This window comes from Rhinolophus sinicus, chromosome 16, assembly GCF_057876585.1.
Source record: "Rhinolophus sinicus isolate RSI-liver-muscle chromosome 16, RSI-T2T, whole genome shotgun sequence".
Lineage (NCBI taxonomy): Eukaryota > Metazoa > Chordata > Mammalia > Chiroptera > Rhinolophidae > Rhinolophus > Rhinolophus sinicus.
In genome coordinates, this window is record NC_142516.1 from 192,908,589 (window position 1) to 192,932,343 (window position 23,755).

General features: G+C 54.3%; 1 protein-coding gene and 1 pseudogene across 2 annotated transcripts in view; one reads left to right on the forward strand and one right to left on the reverse strand.

Annotated features, from left to right (window-relative positions):
* The window catches only part of TDRP (testis development related protein), a 34,262-nt gene extending 17,489 nt beyond the window's left edge, over positions 1–16,773 (forward strand). For both annotated transcript variants that reach the window (XM_019713681.3, XM_019713682.3), the window contains exons 3-4: positions 11,010–11,113; positions 12,222–16,773. In XM_019713681.3, the coding sequence (XP_019569240.2) occupies positions 11,010–11,113; positions 12,222–12,567 (450 nt within the window). In that variant the 3' untranslated portion in view covers positions 12,568–16,773. The remainder of the gene's footprint in view (positions 1–11,009; positions 11,114–12,221) is intronic.
* Positions 14,588–22,591, reverse strand: LOC109435660 (deoxycytidine kinase-like; annotated as a pseudogene).
* Positions 22,592–23,755: the final 1,164 nt, after the last annotated feature.

Sequence of the window (23,755 nt, forward strand, 5' to 3'; positions counted from 1 at the left end):
GCGCGGCCTTCGCAGGCCAGTCCCCTCGGTTTTAGTAACACCGTTTGTGGAAATCACAGGGGACCGTGCAGCTAGGGAGTGACAGCCTCCTCAGAACCCAGGGAGAGGTCCTTCTGCTCCCTGGAAGCTGTTTAAATGACAGATCAGAAGTCAACAAAGGTCCCTTTGTGCCTTTCAGGCCACCATTCCTCCCTCTGCCTGTGGCACGGGGAGTCCCTTGGCTTTCTGGCTCACCTGACACATTAAAATTGCACAGAAACCTGAGAGGGGCGGAGCGGGCGTCTCAGTGCCAGGGAACCAGGGGACCCCTTGAGTGGGAGAGGCCGCCTGCGTTTTCTTGTGTTGTGCCCATTTTTCCACTTGACCTTTATTATTGTTTTATAAAACCTTTTATACCGAGGGCACTATCATTTCATATTTCAGTTTTCCCTAGTGTTTTGCTGGTTTTGTGGGTTTTTTTTGAAATTAAGAAGAACCATAAAGTTTGTAACTGAAGCAGTGGTTCCCCACTGCTCCCCTTTCTACGAGTTATCACTTAACGCTCTAAGCTGATTCTCAAGTATTTGACTTCGTGTTTGAGGGCTGATTCTCACTTTACACTGTGTAGAAACCTTGTAGGTGGACATGCTGTCCCCTCCCGCAGGTTAGTTGGGTGACACGCTGTGTGGAGCTGTCCCCTCCCGCAGGTTAGTTGGGTGACTCGCTGTGTGGAGCTGTCCCCTCCCGCAGGTTTGTCAGGTGACTCGCTGTGTGAAGCTGTCCCCTCCTGCAGGTTTGTCGGGTGATGCGCTGTGTGGAGCTGTCCCCTCCCGCAGGTTTGTCGGGTGACACGCTGTGTGGAGCTGTCCCTTCCCGCAGGTTAGTCAGGTGACACGCTGTTTCTGGCTGTCCCTTCCCTGCAGGTTTGTCATGTGACACACTGTGGAGCTGTCCCCGCTGGTTAGTCAGGTGACACGCTGTGTCCAGCTGTCCCCTCCGCGCGGGTGAGGCACTGTCAAGGTGGGGCTTCGCTGTGGCACGAGGAAGGTGGGCACTCACAGACGTGGCCCTGCCTGTCCTCGGGGCCTTTGGCTCCCATCCCAGGGCAGTGCCGACCTCCCCTTAGCACATGGGACGTGCACTTCCTCCCAGTCTGTTAGTGATGAGCTGTGTGCCCGCTGGCGGCGTTTCTCTTGCTGTGCAGCTGGAAGTCTGCTCTCTGGCACGTTTGGTGTGTGCACTCCTATTGTGGTATCTCTGTGGTACCTTTGGCTACATGTGGGCTTGGAAGTTTGTTCTGAACTAACAGGGCAGCGTCACCACATGTCTGTAATTCTGGGACATTCTCAACCATTCTCTCACTTTCCCTGTGAAAGTTGCAGTGGTTGCATTAATGTTGTGAGTGTCTCTTGATCGTGCTTTCTTTGTTCCATCTAGTGATGTTTCTCTGTTCATGTTTAGGTCTTCTCCAGTTCACTTACTATCTATGTAATATCTAATCTTTTCTGTGTCCATCCTCTGAACTTTAATGTCCCCAGGTACCTGTCTTCCCTCCACCCTAGTCAGTCCCCTGCAATGCCCTCTCCTGTGACCTCCCTGTGGGACGGCGTTTTCCTGGTGCACGAGGGGGACAGAGCACGGGGAGGCCCCGCCACCAGCGTGGACACAGGGGGCAGCTCGTCTCCACCTTCAGCTTCTATCCTCCCTGCAGTTACCACACCTGGAAGTAAGCGTGACCTCCCCGAGAGCAGCAGTGGCCTTGACCGCCCTGTGACCCCCCCCGTTCCCCCCTCTTTTCATCTTGCTCACGTCCCTCCTTAACCGCAGATGCTACAGAAGCTGCAAGGCTGTCACTCTCCGCAGACTCTGAGATCCTGTTCCCGGCACACGTGGTCAGTTAGGCTCAAGTAAACTCATAAAAAGCCTCCTTAGGTTTGGGAGTTTCTTATGTTGGCAACTGTATCTCCAGAAGCTACAAGGACCTCTGAAGGGCTGAGGGGTGTGTCCTGAAGCTTTGTCAGGTGAAAAGCACTCGGGCTGTGCAGTCTGGGTGCCTTGGTGATGGCAGGAGGGAAGGGTGGACGCTCCCTGGGGCCTCTCCTTGGCCTGGACACCCCAGGTGGCCAGCTTGTCAGGCCTTATTTCCAAGGCCCAGAAAGCAGGTGCCAGCACTCCCACTGGCACAGTCCGGCGTCTCACAGGGAAGCTGCAGAGCTTGGCCGCGAAGATTTCCATTGCGATGTAACAAAAGCCTCACTGTCTCTCTGTCCATTTGGAATCTTAGAACTCACAGCCATGTTGCGTTTAAACACCGTGAAGTTGTTGAAAACTGGTGACTCTGGAGAAAAGTGACTTCATAACCTAGTTCAGGCTGCGAAGTCAAACTGTGAAACCAGAGCCCAGGGTCTGTCATCACACTACTGCTGTGGGACCAGAGACATGCACTGGCCCACACTGCGTGCGTCCGCAGGCCCCAGAGGGGGTGGTCAGATGTCTGGCCTCACGGAGAGGCCCTGGGGGAGCGAGGCATGGCCAGTGCCCAGCACAGAGGAGGGACTGGCCGCCGAACAAGGGACACCCTGTCCCTCTTCTCACTGGAACACTGCCCCGATGACACAGCCACATGTCAGGCACACGGAGACGTGGCGGCTCATGCAGGGGCGCATGTGGGTGACGAGGCCCTCGGGCTGAGAGGGAAGCAGACGGCGCTGGCGTGACCATGTCCTAATCTCCCTCCACTCCTGTCCTGGAGAACTAAGCCAGGGCATGGGGGCCTGTCGCCGTCCAGAACCATAAATGCAGGACGGAGGTCGTGCTCCCGCAGGCCTCTCCAGGCTGGGTCCACCCAGGGGACGGCTTTCATTGGTCAGGTTGGCACTTGGCATAAACTCCATAGAATCTCCTCAGAATAAGTCAGGAAACAGCTCATGTGTCATGTGGTTTGCTCTTTTTGATGCTGTTGTAAATGGGATTGCTTATTTTTCTGCTAATTCATTGTTGGTGTGTAGAAATGCTACTGGTTTATGTATATTAATTTGTATCCTGAATTCATTGGTTATGTTTTACCGTTTTTTGTTGGTGTCTTTAGGATGGTCTGTATATAAAATGTACTTTGCAAATGCAGACGATTTTGCTTTTGCTTTTTAAATTCTGATGCTCTTTACTTCGTTCTCTCACCTGACTGCTCCGCTGGGTCGCCTGGTACTGGGCCGTCTGGTCCTGGGCCGTCTGGTACTGGGTCGCCTGGTCCTGGGTCGCCTGGTCCTGGGCCGTCTGGTACTGGGCCGTCTGGTACTGGGCCGTCTGGTACTGGGTCGCCTGGTCCTGGGTCGCCTGGTCCTGGGCCGTCTGGTACTGGGTCGCCTGGTCCTGGGTCGCCTGGTCCTGGGCCGTCTGGTACTGGGCCGCCTGGTACTGGGCCGTCTGGTACTGGGCCGCCTGGTACTGGGCCGTCTGGTACTGGGTCGCCTGGTACTGGGCCGCCTGGTACTGGGCCGTCTGGTACTGGGTCGCCTGGTACTGGGCCGCCTGGTACTGGGCCGCCTGGTACTGGGCCGTCTGGTACTGGGCCGTCTGGTACTGGGCCGTCTGGTCCTGGGTCGCCTGGTACTGGGCCGCCTGGTACTGGGCCGCCTGGTACTGGGCCGTCTGGTACTGGGTCGCCTGGTCCTGGGCCGTCTGGTACTGGGCCGCCTGGTACTGGGCCGCCTGGTACTGGGCCGTCTGGTACTGGGTCGCCTGGTACTGGGCCGTCTGGTCCTGGGCCGTCTGGTACTGGGTCGCCTGGTACTGGGCCGCCTGGTACTGGGCCGCCTGGTACTGGGCCGTCTGGTACTGGGTCGCCTGGTCCTGGGCCGTCTGGTACTGGGCCGCCTGGTACTGGGCCGCCTGGTACTGGGCCGTCTGGTCCTGGGCCGCCTGGTCCTGGGCCGTCTGGTCCTGGGCCGCCTGGTACTGGGCCGCCTGGTACTGGGCCGTCTGGTCCTGGGCCGCCTGGTACTGGGCCGCCTGGTACTGGGCCGCCTGGTACTGGGCCGCCTGGTACTGGGCCGTCTGGTCCTGGGCCGCCTGGTCCTGGGCCGTCTGGTACTGGGCCGTCTGGTACTGGGCCGTCTGGTCCTGGGCCGTCTGGTACTGGGCCGTCTGGTCCTGGGTCGCCTGGTCCTGGGCCGCCTGGTACTGGGCCGTCTGGTACTGGGTCGCCTGGTACTGGGCCGCCTGGTACTGGGCCGTCTGGTCCTGGGCCGTCTGGTACTGGGCCGTCTGGTACTGGGCCGTCTGGTCCTGGGCCGTCTGGTACTGGGCCGTCTGGTCCTGGGTCGCCTGGTCCTGGGCCGCCTGGTACTGGGCCGTCTGGTACTGGGTCGCCTGGTCCTGGGCCGCCTGGTCCTGGGCCGTCTGGTCCTGGGCCGTCTGGTACTGGGCCGCCTGGTACTGGGCCGCCTGGTACTGGGCCGTCTGGTCCTGGGCCGCCTGGTACTGGGCCGTCTGGTACTGGGCCGCCTGGTACTGGGCCGCCTGGTACTGGGCCGTCTGGTCCTGGGCCGCCTGGTCCTGGGCCGTCTGGTACTGGGCCGTCTGGTACTGGGCCGTCTGGTACTGGGCCGCCTGGTCCTGGGTCGCCTGGTCCTGGGCCGCCTGGTCCTGGGCCGTCTGGTACTGGGCCGTCTGGTCCTGGGCCGTCTGGTACTGGGTCGCCTAGCAGTAGGGAGAGTGGGTCCCCCTGTCCTGTTCCTGATCTGAGGGGGAAGCTGTCAGCCTTTCACCATTGAGGCTGCTAGCTGTGCACTTCTCATTTATGGCTGTATTATAGACCTAATTTGTTAGGTCTATAAATGTACTTTGCAAATGCAGACGATTTTGCTTTTGCTTTTTAAATTCTGATGCTCTTTACTTCGTTCTCTCACCTGACTGCTCCGCTGGGCCGTCTGGTCCTGGGCCGCCTGGTCCTGGGCCGTCTGGTACTGGGTCGCCTGGTACTGGGCCGCCTGGTACTGGGCCGCCTGGTACTGGGCCGTCTGGTACTGGGTCGCCTGGTCCTGGGCCGTCTGGTACTGGGCCGCCTGGTACTGGGCCGCCTGGTACTGGGCCGTCTGGTACTGGGTCGCCTGGTACTGGGCCGCCTGGTACTGGGCCGCCTGGTCCTGGGCCGTCTGGTACTGGGTCGCCTGGTCCTGGGCCGTCTGGTACTGGGCCGCCTGGTACTGGGCCGCCTGGTACTGGGCCGTCTGGTACTGGGTCGCCTGGTACTGGGCCGTCTGGTCCTGGGCCGTCTGGTACTGGGCCGCCTGGTACTGGGCCGCCTGGTACTGGGCCGCCTGGTACTGGGCCGTCTGGTACTGGGTCGCCTGGTCCTGGGCCGCCTGGTACTGGGCCGTCTGGTACTGGGTCGCCTGGTACTGGGCCGCCTGGTACTGGGCCGCCTGGTACTGGGCCGTCTGGTACTGGGTCGCCTGGTACTGGGCCGTCTGGTACTGGGTCGCCTGGTACTGGGCCGTCTGGTACTGGGTCGCCTGGTACTGGGCCGTCTGGTACTGGGCCGTCTGGTACTGGGCCGCCTGGTACTGGGTCGCCTGGTACTGGGCCGCCTGGTACTGGGCCGTCTGGTACTGGGTCGCCTGGTACTGGGCCGTCTGGTACTGGGCCGTCTGGTACTGGGCCGCCTGGTACTGGGTCGCCTGGTACTGGGCCGCCTGGTACTGGGTCGCCTAGTACTGGGCCGTCTGGTACTGGGTCGCCTAGCAGTAGGGAGAGTGGGTCCCCCTGTCCTGTTCCTGATCTGAGGGGGAAGCTGTCAGCCTTTCACCATTGAGGCTGCTAGCTGTGCACTTCTCATTTATGGCTGTATTATAGACCTAATTTGTTAGGAGTTTTTGTCATTAACGGATGTTGAATTTTGTGAAATGCTTTTTCTACATCTATTCAGATGATCATGTGATTTTATTTTTTCATTCTGTTAATGTGGTGTGTCACCTTGGTTGATTTGCAGGTGTTGACCCGTCTTTGCACCCCAGGAATAAATCCTATCTGATCGTGGTGAATGACCCTTGTCACATGCTGCTGAACTCAGTCTGCTGCTGTTTATTGAGCATTGATTGCTGCATCTGTATTCAGCAGACATTGGCCTATAGTTTTGTTTTCTTTTCTTCTTCTTCTTTTTTAAAGGGAAGGGGTACAGGACTTTGCTGGGGAACAGTGTGTACTTCCAGGACTTTTTTCCAAGTCAAGTTGTTGTCCTTTCAGTCTTAGTTGTGGAGGGCGCAGCTCAGCTCCAGGTCCAGTTGCCGTTGCTAGTTGCAGGGGGCACAGCCCACCATCCCTTGCGGGAGTCGAACCGGCAACCTTGTGGTTGACAGGACACGTTCCAACCAACTGAGCCATCCGGGAGCTCAGCGGCAGCTTAGCTCAAGGTGCCGTGTTCAATTTTAGTTGCAGGGGGCGCTGCCCACCATCCCTTGCGGGACTCGAGGAATCGAACTGGCAACCTTGTGGTTGAGAGCCCACTGGCCCATGTGGGAATCGAACCGGCAGCCTTCGGAGTTAGGAGCATGGAGCTCTAACCGCCTGAGCCACGGGGCCGGCCCAGTTTTCTTTTCTTCTAATGTCTTTCTCTGGCTTTGGTGTCAGGGCAATGCTGGACTCATTAAATGAGTTTGAGATTATTCCTCCCTCTGATTTTTTGGAAGATTTTGAGAAGGATTGGCAGTAATTGTTCTTTACATGTTTGGTAGAATTCATTAGTGAAGCCATCTTGTCCTGGGTTTTTCTTTTTTGGGAGTTTTTTTTTATTACTGATTCAGTCTTGTTAGTAGTAATTGGCCTGTTCAGACTTTCTGTTTCTTCCCGATTCAGTCTTGGAAGATTTTATGTTTCTGAGAACTTCTTCACTTCTTCTGTGTTGTCCAGTTTGTCTCCACGTAGTTAGTTGGTCGGGCTTTCTAGACAGTCAGGACTGGGTCCCACCCTCGGCAGCAGACGGCTCTGTGAATTAGCTCCCTGCCCGACGGGGCAGCAGGACGGCCCAGACCTGCATGGCTCTTCCTTTTGCGAGACTGAATGGGATTCCTGCCGGACGGACAGGGCCACACATTTTGCTCTGCTACGGAGACCTGTGGGCGGTGCTCTCTGCTGAAGGGCCACTGTATGCCAGGCACTGGACGGGCTATGCAGCTTCCTATGACTTTCGTGAGGCTCCCTGGCCAGGTGGTGAGGCTGTATTCAGCAGTGAGCCGTGCTGTGCGTGCGCTTCCCTGCCTGGTGGGTGGGAGAACCAGCTCCTAGGATAGTGAGGCTTGGTCTTGAGTTAAGCCGACTTGCACCCCAAGTCCCCAGCCTGTGTGGCACCACTGGCTTTGCTCGGTGGATGGTCAGCTCTGCCTCTGGACTCTCTGCTCCTGCACTGCTGGCGTCACAGCTCTCCAGGAGCCCCAGGGAGGCTTCGCGGTCAGCAATGAGCACGACGAAGGGCAGACCTGGGCCCCGCCCAGTTTCTTGGGGAGACTGTGCCCCCATCTTGGCTGTGCAGGTGCATGAAGCTGCTGGTGGGGCCTGCCTGCTCCTCAGGCTCTGCAGGTGGAGCTCATTTTGCCGAGCTCCGTGGGCTGGTTGCGGTGAGCTCTGCCCCCTTCTTCTGTCACAGATTCACCGAAGTCCCCGTGGTGTCAGACCAGAGTGAGGGCTCCCAAGAAGCAGCCCACAGTGTGGGGGAGCCGGATGTCCGCCCTGGGCTCCCTTCTGCCCCTGGAGGACCCGGGGCTCGGGCGAGTGCTCAGCTGGTGCCGTACTGCTGGGGCGGGGGGCGGGGAGCGGGGACAGCACCTGTGGGCTCCTCTCGCCTCCAACGCCTCCGTGGTCCCGCTGGTGTCAGGTGGGGCTGCTTCTGCCTCACCTACATCCCAGGATCCTCCCAGCGGTGTCTTGTCCATGAAGAGTTGTTAGTTCTTGAGGGGGAGTGAAGTCTGGACTGACCTATGTCACCACCTTGGTGACATAACTCTCCCAAGTTCAGTTGTTTGAAAAAGAACCTTGTAGGATATCATGTCCCTCACGTTTTGCACTCAGAGCTGGGACTCGTCAATCCTGCAGGTGGGATCGCTCGTGCTCACCTTGGATTTGGTGCCGGATACCGAAAGGTCATCTGGCCTATCTCTGAATATGTTTTGTAACAGATATTCCTGCTAAATCACTCCCACAGAAAGGATTTTGGTAAATCATGGGTGATAGTAATTTTCATTAGGATCTCAAAGTCGTCCCCCAGGGGGCAGGAAGTCCTTTCAGCACCTGAGGTGTGGGCACCATGGCAACAGTTCTTCCTTGTTCTGTCTGGAACTCACTCTCCCATTTCTTTAGCCCAGCTTCTTGTGGCCCTTGAGTTTTCTAACCCATTGTGTTTGTCTTCATTTTGTGGTTGTCACTTCTCGCCAAATCTAATCCCAGTTATAAACGCCTGAGCATCAGTCTGTCTCCAGGAGCCACTGGGTTTGTGTCAGTGTTTTGAGGGTGCCGGCAGTGCTGTGAGAGGAAGGCCACCAGCGAGAGCTCTGCCCGCTCAAAGCGGTCCTGTCCTGTGGACCTCCCGTCAGCGCCCCTCAGAATGGCATTAGTGAGGGTGCTTTGCTGATGTCAGGAACTGGGAATTGGGTGACGCTGGCTCATGTCCCCCTTGGGGTGCAGCTCGGATGCAAACGTGGGGCACTGAGGGGAGCGGGGGGCTTGTGAACGTGTGTGCAGCGAGCGAGGTGTGTGGCGGGGTGGGCGAGTTCACGGTGGTGACTGGCTAGTAGGACGATGCGGGGCCTGGAGTGGGGACCCAGGGAGCACTGCGAAGTGACACCACCTCCCCGGAGCTGCAGTGGCCCCACGGGCCCCATGTTGACTGAACACGTAACATCTAGGAATTCCTCGCTACCTTTGTCTGTGTGGGCACCACCGCTCACCTTTATAATGTAATTTTATGTGACTGCAGCCTCTTTTGGTGACTCATCTGCCAGCACAGACTTGCTCCCTGATTCCTTCTGGTGCCTCCAGGTGCAGTGTCACAGCCATGACCCTGGACGTCTGCTGGGGGATATGGAGCCTGGCTCTGACGTCCCCTGGCAGGTATTTCCAGCACTTCAGTGTGACAAGCAGTGCGGTGGGTGTTGTCACACAAGCATGAGTGTGGGCTCCCATGCCAGGCTCAGGTGTGGTGTTCAAGGGGCAGGCCCCCCCACACGTGCTGAGCCTGGCCGTAGACAGAGCCACAGCAAGCTGGTGGCGCGAGAGGTAGGAAGCAGGCTGCCCTTCTCGAGGTGCAGCGAGTGGAGGTGACGACTGCGTGCAGTGGGCTTGGGTGGGGCTTCCAGACGCCGTGGGTGAAACCGCAGGGAGCGCCTTCGTGTCTCAGTAACGAATGAGAAGACACGGGAAGGGGTTGGACAGGGATGCAGGGAGCACATGGTCCTGAACACAGGCTGTGCACGGCCCCTGGCGACGGCACTGCTGAGGTTTCCATGATTGAAAGTGACATTGCAGTGGTTTTGGTGGCGACTATTTGCTCGTTGTGGGTTATGGAGTCAGAGGTTTACCACTTGGCTCTGTGGCCGAAATCTAACACCTAGGTGTCATTTCGGCCATTTCTAGCTTGTGGGCTGGGAGCCACGTGGAAGTACGTTTCTAAGCCTCGAGTAGATTCTCATCTGCTCCATTGTGGTCCGTGCAGACCTCCCGGGGATCAGCATGACGTTACCGCTCCCCTCCAAGGGGTCTCAAGATCACGGAAGGCTCTGGAAGTCGGACAGAGTCAGGGAGGGCTCAGAGGGTTGACTTGGCTCATGTCAGACTCGGCTGCTCTCTGGTGATAACCTCGGCGGTAACCCCAGGCTGCAGAGGTTGTCGGCATTGATGGCATTGCAGGCATGTTTGTCCACAAGGACCTAGAACAGAATCTGATTCAGAAAAAAACCTCGAGCCCTGAGCAGGGGGCAGAAGCCTAGGTAAGTGTATAAAGGTAAAGGCCTTTGAACGGAACAGGATTTGATGTCACACTGATCCAGTTAGGCTGAGTTCTTGGCTCGCTGGTCGGTCCAGGTGACGGTGGATCCCAAAGACCCGGAAAAGACTGGAAGGTTGTGAATGGAGGTTTCCTGAATGTGCGGCATCGGTGTGAGGGTGCCAGGCGGCCAGAAGCAGCACCACAGTGGCCTGCAGAAGCGTCTTCATGGCCTGGAGCTGCCCTGTGACTGGGAGGGTGGTGGCTGGACCTCACTCGTGACCACACAGCTTTCTGATTTAGGGCAGGACTCAGGGAACCGGCCCAGGGGATGTGAGGACGGTGCCCCGCGCCCAGCTGAGCTCTGGGGACACCTGCGCTCCTTGCCCCCTGGCCCTCGGTTCATGCAGCAGCAGAGCCCCGGCCGCTGGGTGGCCTCAGTGGGTCGCCAAGTGCACTGCCTGTTCTGACAGACTGTCACACCCGTGCTGCTGTGCAGCCTCTGGGCACAGCCGTCAGTGTCATGCCCTTTTTATGTTGCATTAACATTTCAGAATATCTCTGAGCTAGGTGGGTCCTGTGGAAGCTGCCCTCCTGCCTCCCCTCCCTCTCCAAAAAGAGAAAACCAACCCTAGCAGATGTGGACTTTGGGATGCGTGACTTAGCTCACGTGACAGGCACTTGGGCTGCTCCCTGCTTCTCTGTGTGACTCTGCATCTGAGGTGCTGGGCCGGCCCTGATTCGGGCGCGTCCTGACCTGAGATGTGAGGACGCTGCCACGTCACGCGCCCCAGAGGGAACAAATGCCTCATTTCTTCTCTCGCTGTGGGGGTGGGTGCAGCTCCCCTACCTTGTGCTGCAGCTTCGTCACCCCACCGGTTTGGACCAAGTGATGGCTGGTCCCTGGGCAACAGCTACGGACACACGAGACATGTGGGCATGCCCAGGTGGCAGACTGCGCGGTCTCTTCTGTGAGGTTCAGCCCCCCCGGGTTTTGTTACAAAGCTGTGATCATTTATTTACTGAGTGGGATTTGATCTTGTTTTTAACCTCCTATCAGGTTCAGGGAGCAAGTTTCCGAGGTTGGAAAGAAGTGACTTCCCCGTTTAACGACGATGACGAGCAGCACCTGCTGGAAAGCCGCAAATCTCCCAGGTCCAGAGGGTGAGTCCCCACAGGTCAGGTCCCGCCAGGACGGCGGCCACCCCACCGGAGGCGGCATCTGCACAGAGCCCGCCGCTGAATTGCTGTCCATCCCTTTGCCCTCCCGGGACAGTGGCATAAAGCAGGGCCAGCGATGTGACAGCCCCGCTCCGCCCCCGGTGCGTACACAGGCCCCGGGAGGGCTGATGCTGATGTTCTGGGGACAAGAGACAGGAGAATGTGGTCTGTGTGACGTCACGAGGCCACCAGAGAACGTGAGAAGCTGTGGAGAGTCACAGCTCTCGGTGAAGCCGCCAGCCATAATGCTGAGGCTGTGCTTGAGACACCAAGTAGTTTCAGAAAATCCAGAAGTTAAAAACACAAAGTCCTGGTTCATACACTGCAAGAGGATTTAGAAAACGGAGGTGGCCTGTGTTTGATGCGAAGGGGCCTTTGGGCCTAAACGTGCTGACTGTGCTGCTTTGAGGTGAAGGATGAGCTGCCGGCGGCCGTGTGGGGACCGTGTGTGTGGGCCTCTCGTGTCAGCATCTCCGGGGGCCCTGAAATTCCTGCGTGCTGGCCCCTCAGTCCGGTTGAGTGAGATGTACAGGCTGAGGCCTGGCCGTTCTCCGGGCTCCAGCAGTCGGCTGCCGGGATCTGTCCCCACCACACGGCGGCCGCCCCTGCCGTGCTTCCTCCCGGTTGATGGGGTTTTCAAGGCCTATTACTGTTCAGCAAGTTGCCTGCTGAGTGCTCGAGGCTGGCGTGCTGGGCAAGGCCCCCGCCGAAAGCCGACCGGATAGATGGAGCGGCCTCCACGTTCTAGTTTGGACCCTGATCCCCTTTCCTGTGGTTCGGTCATGCCGGCCAGAGGGTCTCTCATGGCTTCTTGTCTGACACCCAGTCTCTGTGTTGCCAAATGTGCAGCTTTCGTAACCTTTGTTAACACTGTGCAGTGACTAATTTCTTCTTATTTTAACATTAGAATTTTACATACAGAGCTGCGTTAGCTTTCTACACAATTTACATTTACGTTGTTTTAGAAAAAGAACTTGTGTTTATAAAATGGGCAGAATTTGAGGCCCTGAGTTCATGGGGTGACAACACTTACCTCTTTCGTCTCCCACAGAACTAACTTACGACTAAAAGAAGAGTTGAAGACCGAGAAGAAATCTGGATTTTGGGACAATTTGGTTTTAAAACAGAACACACAGTCTAAGAAACCAGATGAGATTGAAGGTTGGGAGCCCCCAAAACTCGCTCCTGAAGACATGGCAGCCGAGTCAGGTGACCCCGTGAGTGACCACGCGTCCTGGCCAGGCTGGGAAGAGGGTGGCAAGGGCTCCGCCCGGTACAGCAGCCTGGCCGGCTCCGCGGGTGCCTCCCGCTGGAGCCTCCGGTCGGCTGGGCGGCTGGTCAGCATCCGGCGCCAGAGCAAAGGCCACCTGACCGATGACTGGGAGCAGCTGGAGTGACGTCACGGGGACTCTGGGTGGAGCTTCAGGTCCCAAGCTTTTCCAAACCAAAACCTGCCTAATATCGTAGATTCGTGTCCCGTTCCCTTCAGACTTCTGCAGTTTGCTGTGTCTTGTTTTCCATCGTGTGTCGCACTGTCAGTCTTGCCCGTGTCCTGTGTGGACTTTCATGTTCATGTGCAGTCAGGAAACTTCCAAAGCTGACAGCTCGCCGGGCATGTGGGCCCACGCCCGCTGCCTTCCTGTGGCCTCGTCCACGCCTGTGTGCCATGTGCTGCTGGCCCGGGACACGGGAGTTTGTGATGCTGTCCCCTGCGGCACCAGGTAGGGGCCTCCGTTGGCCACACGCTGTCTGTGCCACCCGCCCTTGGTGACGCGATGCCTCCCTGCAGTGGAGCCGTGTGCAGTCAGAGCCCAGGAACGCAGGGGTCAAACCGTGTTCACTCAGAAAATCAAACTTTCCTTCATATTAATTTTCAAGGTATGTGAACAAACCGATTTCCAGAAAAGCAGAGGTTACTTATGATGAAGCGTGGATAGGCCGCCGTGCAGGTGACAGCGCTGCTGACACGAGGTTTTGTTTCCACTTCTGACCGTTGAAATATTGATCTTTATTTTCTTCTAAACATTTGTTTTCTTTTTCTTTTACCCTTTGGTCTTCTTTATTAATATATATTTCCTAATATATATTCAAAAATGATTTCAAGATATATGACATAAAGCAAGATCATTTGTATCAGTAATTTCTCTTAAAGGAGAGGAAACGTAAGGTGTAAGCCTACAGAGGTGATGCAAAGCGGAAATGTGTGTCTTTAAAAGCGCACGCCGCCTGACTAACCCCAGGGCAGCCCACTGGGACTAAATGAGCAGCTGCGGGAAGAGAACCTGCCTCGTGTCCAGTTTCTCCTTTGACTTCTCACGAAGCGTAAGCGTGATAAAAGAGCAGTTTTTCCCAGTTCAGCGTCAGTAAGGAGTAAAATGGAAACACTAACCCTCACTAGGTTCCACTAACGTTTTATCGATAACAATGAGAAGAAATGTAGGGAAAATTATACTTGCACCTCAGATGATTTAGACAATTATACTTCAAACCAGTCTTTTAACTACAGCAGTAATATTCATTTGAAAACAATGGTCTGAGAAGGGAGAAAGCAGTTAGCTATTTTAAGGTCCATCTAAATTAAATCGTATACTCATGTAATAAATTTCAGTTACCTTTTAAGTACAGAAACATTTCCTTTTTAATCATCTGAAACCCCCTGCAAAAAGATGACGCCTCACCCACAACCCAGATGGAGAAATGAAGGCAGGGCGACAATTGCATGGCAGGTGATGGTTTTGCTGCGACAGTCTGAGCACAGCCTGACCTACTCTGTGAATCTGCTTTGGACTCTAGTGACTGTCGGGGAAGTGAGTAAATACTAAACCCACTCTTTTGTCTGTCACGTACAGAAGGCGGAAGGGCAGGCTCTTGACCCAGGGTACTTAAAACTTCTTAATCTTTTTTCTACACATTCCTTAAATGCCACTTTCAACTTTGTGCACTAATTTACATGGACACATAACCATGTATAATGTAACATTAGTTTCCAGTTAGGAAACTGGTCACCAGTGAGACGAGAAGCACCAGGAGAAGAAGCCAGCCACGGGGGAGGAAAGGGGAGAACTGGGTGGGCCTTTCACACTGCAGCCCGGCCACCTTGCTCGTTTGGAACTGTGGGCCTCCACACTTGTCGTGAGGGACAATTACATGTATTGGTTGGTTTAAACAAAAAACATAAAAAAGGAAGAGAGGAAAAGAAACAAGAAACTGGTCACAAATTTTTGTATAGGATTCATCAAAAAAAAATTTTCTTGGTACAACAATTGTTAAAAGCTTGAGTTTTCTAAAGAGATTTGTATGGACATGGAGCTACGAAGATACAGAAAGCTGGAATCCTTTCCCTGCCTGGAGCCTTCAGCAAGATCACAGAGTGCTCAGACATTCCTTGCCACTTCCACCCAGACTGTCGTGTTTGCCTTAGTCTTCATTCCCCCCAGTGTCAGGATGGGCCCTTCTTGTAGATAATTCAAGGTGTTTTTCGGCAATCTACGCAGGGGGTAGCTTTCATGCTTATAGTGAAGCTTTTCTAAATATTCAGGAGGGATGCCTTGTTCTTCATTCCCTCCCCGTGAATATATGCTACTCAAGCATCTCTCTGGAGTGGCTCAGATATAAATGATCCATCCAGCTCAAGGCTTTGGCTGAACTGGTAATTCATCCAGTCACGCCAGTTTTGATAAATCGTCCACTCTGCTTCATTTATGCCATCAGTCATACAAATTAGATGCAGAAATGCACCTGTCACTACACACAGACGGTTCAAAAAATCATCCATCCAGCTCTCCACATCTTGGAGCTTGCCTTTGAGAGAGGCGGGTGTGTCCTGGGAGGTAGCAGACCTTCGTTCAGGTTTCTCATGCGTCATCTGAAGGACGTTCCCACCATGTTTCTGAGGTATTGCTGGTTCCCGAAATTCATCTCGCACACGGAACATTGCTCCACCTGGCAATGGTCAGGATCCACCTCCCACTCCTCGCAGACTCGTTTAAAGACATTCACAGAGGCTGACTTCCCCACAGTGAGCTTCTGTTCCATGGAAATTTTCCTGATGTGGGTCACCACAAAGCTGGAAGATGGGCAGCTCCTCTTGGCAGGGTGACCATTCCTCGTCTGGCCCCGAGCGCATAGGCTCTCCTGCCGGCTTGTTTTTCTTTTCTGATTACAGATTTTAAAATGCTGTAAAGTGTGGATCAATTTTAGCAACTTGACGCTCTTACTTTTGTTTGGGAAATATTCCCTTGCTCGTTATAGGGTTAAACTGTATATACAATACTGGAAGTGCCTCTTTTCTATAATACCCGGGATGTTGCTTTTCCAAATGAGATCCTACTGTGATTGCTGTTGGATCCCTGAGACGTCGTGTTGGGGCTCACTTGAGAGTGTCGCTCTTTCTGCACTTGCTTTCCGTCCTTGGCAGAGCTACTCTCTGTACCAGGTACCCCAGCTGTGCGTCCCTAGGACAGCTCCCGTCCGCAGGTGGCACAAGGGCCCATCTTCGGTAATGGTGGTTTCCAAGAAAAGGTATAGGTTACTTTTGATTAAAAACAAAAACCTCCGGTTACACTGTGCATTTCTGTCATGAAAACACTGTCCTCGAGGTTCAGGGTGCTGCTGTGCTGCTCCCCACAAACCCCCGTGGGACGTGAGCTCACTGCTGGCAGGCCTCCTGATGCTCAGTGTGTCATCTGTCCATCGTAGATCGACATCTGACTACAAGTCTGTCACTTATCGACCATCTAGCCATCCATCTTTTTTTTTAATAGAACAAGAAGTTGACCAAGCCTTGAAAGGGGGACATGTTTTGAGTGGTGTTAAAATAAAAATCCAGTTGTGTTGGAACCTTGAAATGGGGCGGTATTGTTCGAGATGCCGAGGGAAGATAGCAGAGCTGAAAATGTTTCCTCAGGTAGACAGCTCAGTGTGTGGACTGGCCCCCACCTCCGAGCAGTGCTTGCCGAGCTGTGCAGACGCCGTGCATGCGTGCGGCAACCTGTGCAGCCAGCAGGCAGCTTGCCCTCGGCTAATCCTGACTTGAGGCACAGGAAAGTCGTTTGGTGTGTAGAGATGGGAACACCGTCCCCAGGCGACCCTGTGACCAGCTGCTGTAATGCTAAGTGCCTGTAAGTGACCTCGGTGATGCACCTGTGATGTAGTCGGCAAAATAGTTCAGAATATGGTTTCTAAAAATCGGAAGACAAAGCCAGCTTGTGATTGGAATATGCACTGTAAATCACATTTTTCTTATCTGCAGAGATTTATGTAAATGAATTTTCTCCTGTTGCAGCTGATCAAACAAACATAACTATGTCTGTGGGTTTTAATATATTTATTGGTGTGCTTTGGGAGAAAAATATTTTTTCTTGATAGAATTTACCAAAGCGACTTTGTATTGTTCACAGGTTGAGAGAAATGTGGTTTTGATTTTAGAGTTTTTGTTTGGATTCTGTAAACAAACAAAACTGTGCGAAGAGCGGTTGTCTGTGCTCCTTCTACTGTTGTTTTATCATTTTTTCTATTATGAAAGTGATTGGCTTCAAAGAAGGTAGAATTCATGCTTAATGATGAGATTTTTTAAAAATAAAAGTATCGTTTATATCCTCTCATTATTTGCATGATTATTGGCGTCTATTTAAAGGTCAGTGCTTACGATGACTTGAATCATTTAGCGCTAATGGCACTTTTCTTGACACTTTAAACCTCATTTTAAAATGCAAACAATAGCTGTAGATGTTTTCATAAATAAATGATTTCAACCTGAGCTTTCAGGTGTGTGTTTTGCATATTGGGGCTGTCTTCTGATACTGTCTGTGCATAACTGAGTCTGTGCCGTGGAATGCCCTGGCTTGGTTTGTATTTTTGGTTTTTTTTTTAGGGAGGGCGCAGCTCACAGTGGCCGATGTGGGGATCGAACCGGCAACCGTGGTGTTACTGGCACCAAGCTCCAACCAACTGAGCTAACCGGCCCCCCCTAGTTTTCTATTTATTGATTATTTAATGAGTTGGAGCCTTTGGCAAGCTTTCCCTCCGGCACCCAGCTGAGACGACTGGTGTTGGGAGTATGTTTTTACTTCTCTTTATCTTTTAAAAAGGTTGCCATCTCTTAGGAAAAAATCTTTTTCGGAAGCAGTGGGCCCTTAGGCAGTGGTGGTTTCAAAGAGAAGGTGTATGTCAGAGGAAGACTGAGTTCCGGTAAGAACTGGGGACCGCGCTGGCCGGGACTGTGCTGGTAAGTGCTCCCGGCATTGCTTTCCCGTGTGTTTCCCAAGTAGCTGGCTTTCTGCCTCTGGCTTTTCCCTCACTGCACTCTCTGGAATTCTCATCCATTGGCCTGTCACTGCTGTCACCCAGGAGGCCTGGGACCCTGCCCTGCAGCGCCCCTGCTCCCAAGGCCTCAGCACACCCACACCCCCCACAGCCACTCCTCCAGTGTCCTGTCCCCCCATACCTGCCAGCCCCGTCACCTCCTTCACCTGCCACCTCCAGATCTGCCAAGCGAGCCCATGCGCTGAGGGTCCATATGACGGTTTCAGACCCCGAGGCTCAGATTCTCACCCCTGGACCTGCATCACTGACGTCCAGTTCTTTTCTGGCTGTGGTCACAGGTAGGGAACTTTATCTTCCTTCCCTCTCCCAACTGACTTTCCGCCATCTACCCACTTTGTTTTTTGCGGTTATTCCTCAATTGATAATTGACTGAACAAATGACCAGCAGGCAGGGCATTATTACTGAATAAGCTTTAAAGAGAGATATTGGCGGGATGATTTTTCTAACTGACAATGGTGCTGAGTGAGATTAGCGAGGGAGCCCACCGTGATGCTGGCTTTGTGGTTGGACGTTTCATGTGACGGGTGAAGGAGTGACATGCGGGGAGGGAGGAGCCCCTCGGTCCCCTGCCATTGAGGACAGACCCTGCCATTCTTCCCCAGTGTGACTTGCCCCTAGTCTGACAGGGGACGCGAGTGTGGAGCCAGCAGGTGGAAGCTGTGGTGGTAAGTGGCTCTCCTAGGTCTCAGGGGCCTGGAATTCCAGAACTGCTGGTCGTAGTTGTCATCAGCAAGACACTGGTGACATCTTGTCACCAAAAGGATGTATTCGGGAAAAGAAAAAGGGCTGGTGCAGCCCCGGGAGCCAGGTGCACATTCGCTTGTGAGCCGAGGGAGGGTATTTATGGCAGAGAGACAGGAAGTCGGGCCTAGTTTCAGGAAAAGGAAGTGAGGGCAGGTCCACTAGGAGCTGATGCACTTCCAGGAGCCCAGCTCCTCCCAACGGCTTCCCGGCCTGATTGGGTTCCTTAAAGTCCCAGCTCATCTTTATCTCAGTCCTGGGGACACTCATGCCCGCAGAGTCTGGTGAAGTGACGCTCCGTGTGATTGGGTTCAGCGCATTCCAGTTTTCAAAAACCTAAGGAAACCCCACAGTGTTTCCTGGGTGCTCACGCGGTCACCACCGTGCAGCCGGCTCCCCCGTGGGCGCTGTCGCTCTCCCAGCACCTTCCTGTCTGCTGAGCGCCTCCCGATGTCACCCAGGCCGATGTCACCCAGGCTGGGGCGGGATGTGGGCAGGCACCACTTCTCTTCACAGCCTCGTCCCTAACCCTTTCAGTGCCTGCGAGCTAGAAGAGAGCTGCAGGTCCCGCCTGCAGAATGCATCTGTTGTAAGGAAAAGCTTCACTTTGCACCTTTTTGATTGATACTGTGAAGTAAGAATCATGTTGAAATGAGACGTTACAATTTAGCTATAGCAGAAAAGTGATGTCCTAGCTCTTGCCAGTCGCTGAAAAGCGTCGTTTCGAATGAAAGACATCTTGGTACTCAGCACAGCTGAGCTGTGCCGCTTGGTGAACAGAGTAGGGAGTGGCCTTGGCAGGGCAGAGGCGACCAGGCTGGGCCGGCCGGGACTTCCTGGGGCCTGTCCCTTACAGGCGGTGAGAGCAGGAAATGAAGCTGCCAAATGCAGAACACAGGTGGTTTTTCCTCCTCGTGAGTCAGTTTTGAATTTCAGCTGTAACCAAAAGGCAGAGGGAGACACAAAGTGACTCCCGCACATTTAGGACACTTTGTACCAAGAGCGATGGGAGGCAGCTGCTGGGGGTGGGGGAGGCTGGGGGCTGAGCTGCGCAGAACTGGGCCTGCCTGCCTTTGCCCAGGTTAAGGACTAACTAGCTGAGCTTTGTTGAAGGGAAGGGTGTGAAGGCACCACAGCCATGGACACCCGTCAGCTGTCCATGAGGCGGCCCGGCTGCGGCTGGCAGTATGAGTCTCCCCCAGGGCCTCAACGAGTGGGCCGGTGGGAGCTGGCGGGCTCAGCAGAGCTGCTCTGGACTCACCGGCTCCCTGGGCTGTCCTGTACTGTGTCTCCTGGTGGCCGTGCTCACAAAGGACCCTCCCTGCAGTCTTGGCCGACCATTCCCCTCCAGTGCTGTTCTGTTATAAAACGCGGCCTTGGGCATCGGAGAGCTGGGCCACCCAGGGACATGGGCTGGTGCGAGAGGCGCTGGTCAGCTTTGCACAGTGAACCCTCCCACATCAGACACCCAGCGGGAGTGCTGGGAGCCAGGGCAAAGGCTCAGCAAGGTGGCTCGTTCCTGCCTCCTGCTGAAGCATCCCAGCCAGGCCCCCGACCAGGCGGGTTGCAGGCTGTGTGGCAAAGCGGTGTATTTTAATTGACGACAGGACGAAGATTATGGTACTTTTGGGAATGTGAGCTGGAGAAGCACACACAGCACGGGGCCTCTGCCATGATGCTGTTAGGTTACACGGTGCATGTGACATGTCTGCTCACAGCTTGGGACATGGCCCGGGAGGGGTTAGGGGAGGGGCGGCGCTGCAGAAAACGGGGTGATTTACCCAGATCATAAAACAGCCATGTGAGGCCTGACCTGAAGTCAACTCAGTGACTGTATGAACAGGTACTGTCTCAGCGGAGGGTGGGTTCTACACCGAGGCTTTTCCACGTCAGTCAGCCCCCACCCCTCCCTGGGCCAAGGTCAGCGTCCCCTAGGATTTGCTGACCTGTTTGAATGTACAGTCACATGGCACAGAAATGCCAGGGTGGGAGGTAAACAAACCCAAACTGACTTCCTGAGGAAGCGGCTCTTTCTTGAGCAAATGTGCTTCAGTTCCTTGAAGTGGAAACTCCCGCTGAAGCCGCCTGCTGTAAGGATTCAACCAGACTTTCTGCAAAAGAACAAGTCTGAGCAAAACCAGAAATGTGTGAAATAAAACAAAACCTTTAGTGCTTACTTGAGTAAAACCCTTTAAAAATAGATGATTGAAACAAAGTGACAAATCAAATGGTTGGTCCTTCATCAGAGGAAGGCTGGAGGTGGAAGCTGGTCTGTCTGCATGTTGGGCCTCACAGGTGGCCTCTGCATGGTGCCCTCTCCCCTTGGTGTGGGGACTGGTGGCGGAGCCTAGGCCCTACCCCGTGGTCCCCAAGGGATCTCGGCCCCCATGAGGCCAGTGGAGCTGCAAGCGAGACTAACCCTAACCCTAAACCAGGCAGATGGGATAGAGTCTGAGGTGGGCTCTCGGAGAGCTGGGGGTTGCTTCTGGTGCTTCTGCCGGGCGTCTGCTGAGGCCGCCTGCTCGCAGAGAGGGACTAAAGGGGCTGCCGTGTGATTGATTAGGGCCCTCCACTCTAGACCACTGGAGTGGCTGGTCCTGGAGTCCCAGCATTCCTTACAGAAGGTCCCCATGCAGGTGCGGGTTTGGGTCTCAGTGGTAGGAGTGGCTGTGTGGCCCAGAAAATGGCTTCCCAAGCCCTTGGTTCTGCCCCAGGAGAGGCCTGTCCTCCTGGGCCCCGCCTGGGCTCCTCCTGTGGGATCCGTCTGTGTGCCCGTCCTGGGCCCTGCCTCCGCCCCAGGGGGCCCGTCCCGACTACCCCTGCACCTCCTCGCCCAGGATAAGGTCTCCTTCCAGAAGCCTCTCTGCTTTGTTAGTTCCTCGGCCCAATGCCAGTGGGCAGGCCTGAAGGCTACTTTGTCCCTTTTCATCTGGAATGTGGTCACAGGCCCCAGAGGATAGTGACAGGTGTCGGCGCCCTGCGGGGACCATGTGTGGGAAGCCAACCCCTTCCAGAGAGCCAGCCAAACCCTTGTCTCCCTCCTGTCCTGGACGGCTGCTCTTTATCCCCATGCAGCCACCTGCAAGGTGGGGCAGACGTTGTCTCAGGCAGGGAGGCCTTCAGTCAGAAACCAGGGCTGACAGGCTGCTGCCCCAGAAACAGAAGGCAGTTCGTGCCTTGGGAGTATGTCCTGCCTCTGTCTCCCCACAAACCTGCCCCCCCGCAGGCCCCTGCTGACAACAGCTCTGGGGAGCAGCAGGCCTATGCCCCCGACTCCAGTTCCTGGGTTCCTGTCTTGAGGGCCAGCCACTCACCTGAAACGTTTACAGAGGAAGCTGGTAAAGATGGGGGGCCAGCAGGGCCACCGTGCAGTCCCCCCACAGCAGGCCTCGCCCCTTGGGCCACACTGGGTTCCAGCCCCCAGTTCTGACAAGAATGGCACAGGGTAGGGGGACTCATGTGGCTTAAGAATCGCAGGGACTGCGTCCAAATACTGGCTCAAAAGTCCAGAGAGGGTGACATCGGTCTATAGTTGTACAGCTGGTGTGGCCTGCCTGTGGAGCGGCTGCATTTCTCGGCTCATTCCCAGTGAGGGTCAAGGAGGTCATGGGGGCATCAGCATGGCTCCCAGGTTCCCAACTGTCCTTCCAGGAGGATGGGGAGACCCACCCCAACCCGTGAGCACTTGCTGCGACTTTCCATAAAGTCTGTGCTGGGAGCGTGGGATTTGACGGAAGGTGATGTCACCAGCAGGGGTGGGAGCTGGGTCCGTGGGTTGAGAGGGAAAACTGAGTGGAGTGTGGCATTTTGGAGATGTTTCTATGGCAACAGTGGTTCTTTTGGGACTTTGTCTATCCCTATGAGAAATGAGTGGAAAGAAAATGTGAATTAGATGGCACCCTAACTGAGCCAGCCTTAGTGCAAATGTTTCATAGGGCATCTATGTGGGGTTCAGGCTCCAAACCTGTCAGCCCCGAGGTCAAAGGCCTAGCTGTCACACCTGAAGCTCACCACTTTCTCTGTGTGTCCCTGCGCTCTTGTCCCCAGAGCTGTGGAGAGCAGGCCAGGTCCCTCCATCTCAGAGCCCAGTATGGTGTCACCTGGGAGACGAAGGCCTTCTGCAGAGCAGTCATTCTGATTGTAACACCAGAAAGGCCAGGCCCAGTTGTGACAGGTCTCCGCATCTCAGGCATTGGTCACTCTGCCCGAGTTTCTCAGGACAACAGCAAGGGCACGTGTTAACACTCACATTTTGTCCTCCAGAGCGTGTCCCATTCCTGCACGAAGGGGCAGGTGTGCCGCTTGGGACTCGAGACGCCGTCAGCGGGGTGCTGGCTGGAGGCCCGGTCGGTCATACCTAAACCTCTGCTACTTTTCATAGTCAACCTGGCACTTGTTGCTTCGGCTTATTTGTGGAGGGGACAAGTATTTGGATTTTAAAAGATTTTATTATGAAAACAATTACACAAAAGTAGGAAGAACAGTGCAGTGGACACCCCTAAACTCAGCCACTGACCTCCTACAACTGCTGAAGGTCGTACCCGCTTCGTTCATGTGTGTCTGTGTGTATTTGTGAACTACTGGGAACGTGAGTTGTGTATTTAATTAAGCATTTAAAAGCCTATTACAGACTTTGGCATTTCACCACTAAATGCTTTCAACGTGCATTTCTATACACAAGGATATGCCCCTGACTAGCTCTCATATCAGTGGCACACCTAACAAAATTTCTAATTCCCTACTATCATCTAACTCCATAGATGTTTAAATTTTCCCAATTGTCTGGAAAATGTCTGTTTAGCTCTTTTCCACAAAACCAGGATATGGCATATTAACTGCCTGGCCCGGTGCCAGCCAAGTACATACTGAAGACCTCAGCCCGCTCATGCGTCAGGGGCAGGTGTGGCAGGAGGCCTGCTGTCCTGGCACATCCGCTCCTTGCTGTGTACCCACCAGCCACTGCTGTGGTCTCCATCTTCATGAGTATTTCACAGACATGTTTGCCATCCATTCCTTTTACAGGGTTCTGACACTCAAAGTCCACTCTCTGGGTTTAGGCCAGTATGTCCCCAATAAGCTGTTTCTTGGTAAATCCTCACTGAGTTTCTGATTTATAATCTTTGTCTTTTGGTCACTGTTGTCTCACCAAGGTCAGAATGGTTTAATCTCCTTCAGATACGTCCATGTCAGGCTATCATTTTGGATGGATACATCTGTGTCATCAGAAATTGATGTCTCAGCCTGGTTTTTCAGAATTGCAAATGATAGTTTCATTTAATGATAAAGATTGGGTAGAATTTCAACTTTCAAAACAAGTGATTATTATTGATCCCTTTGGAATCATTGCTGTTTAAATGTAATTTTCTTGCTAAATCAAAATGAGTGTTGTAGTCTCAGAGAAATATGTGTATGATTTTTAAAAGTGCAATTTAGATAATTTAACTATTTTTAAAAAAGCTGAACAAATCTGGAAGGAAAGTGAAGGGAAATACCATTTGCTTTGAGTTTGCTTTTTGAGA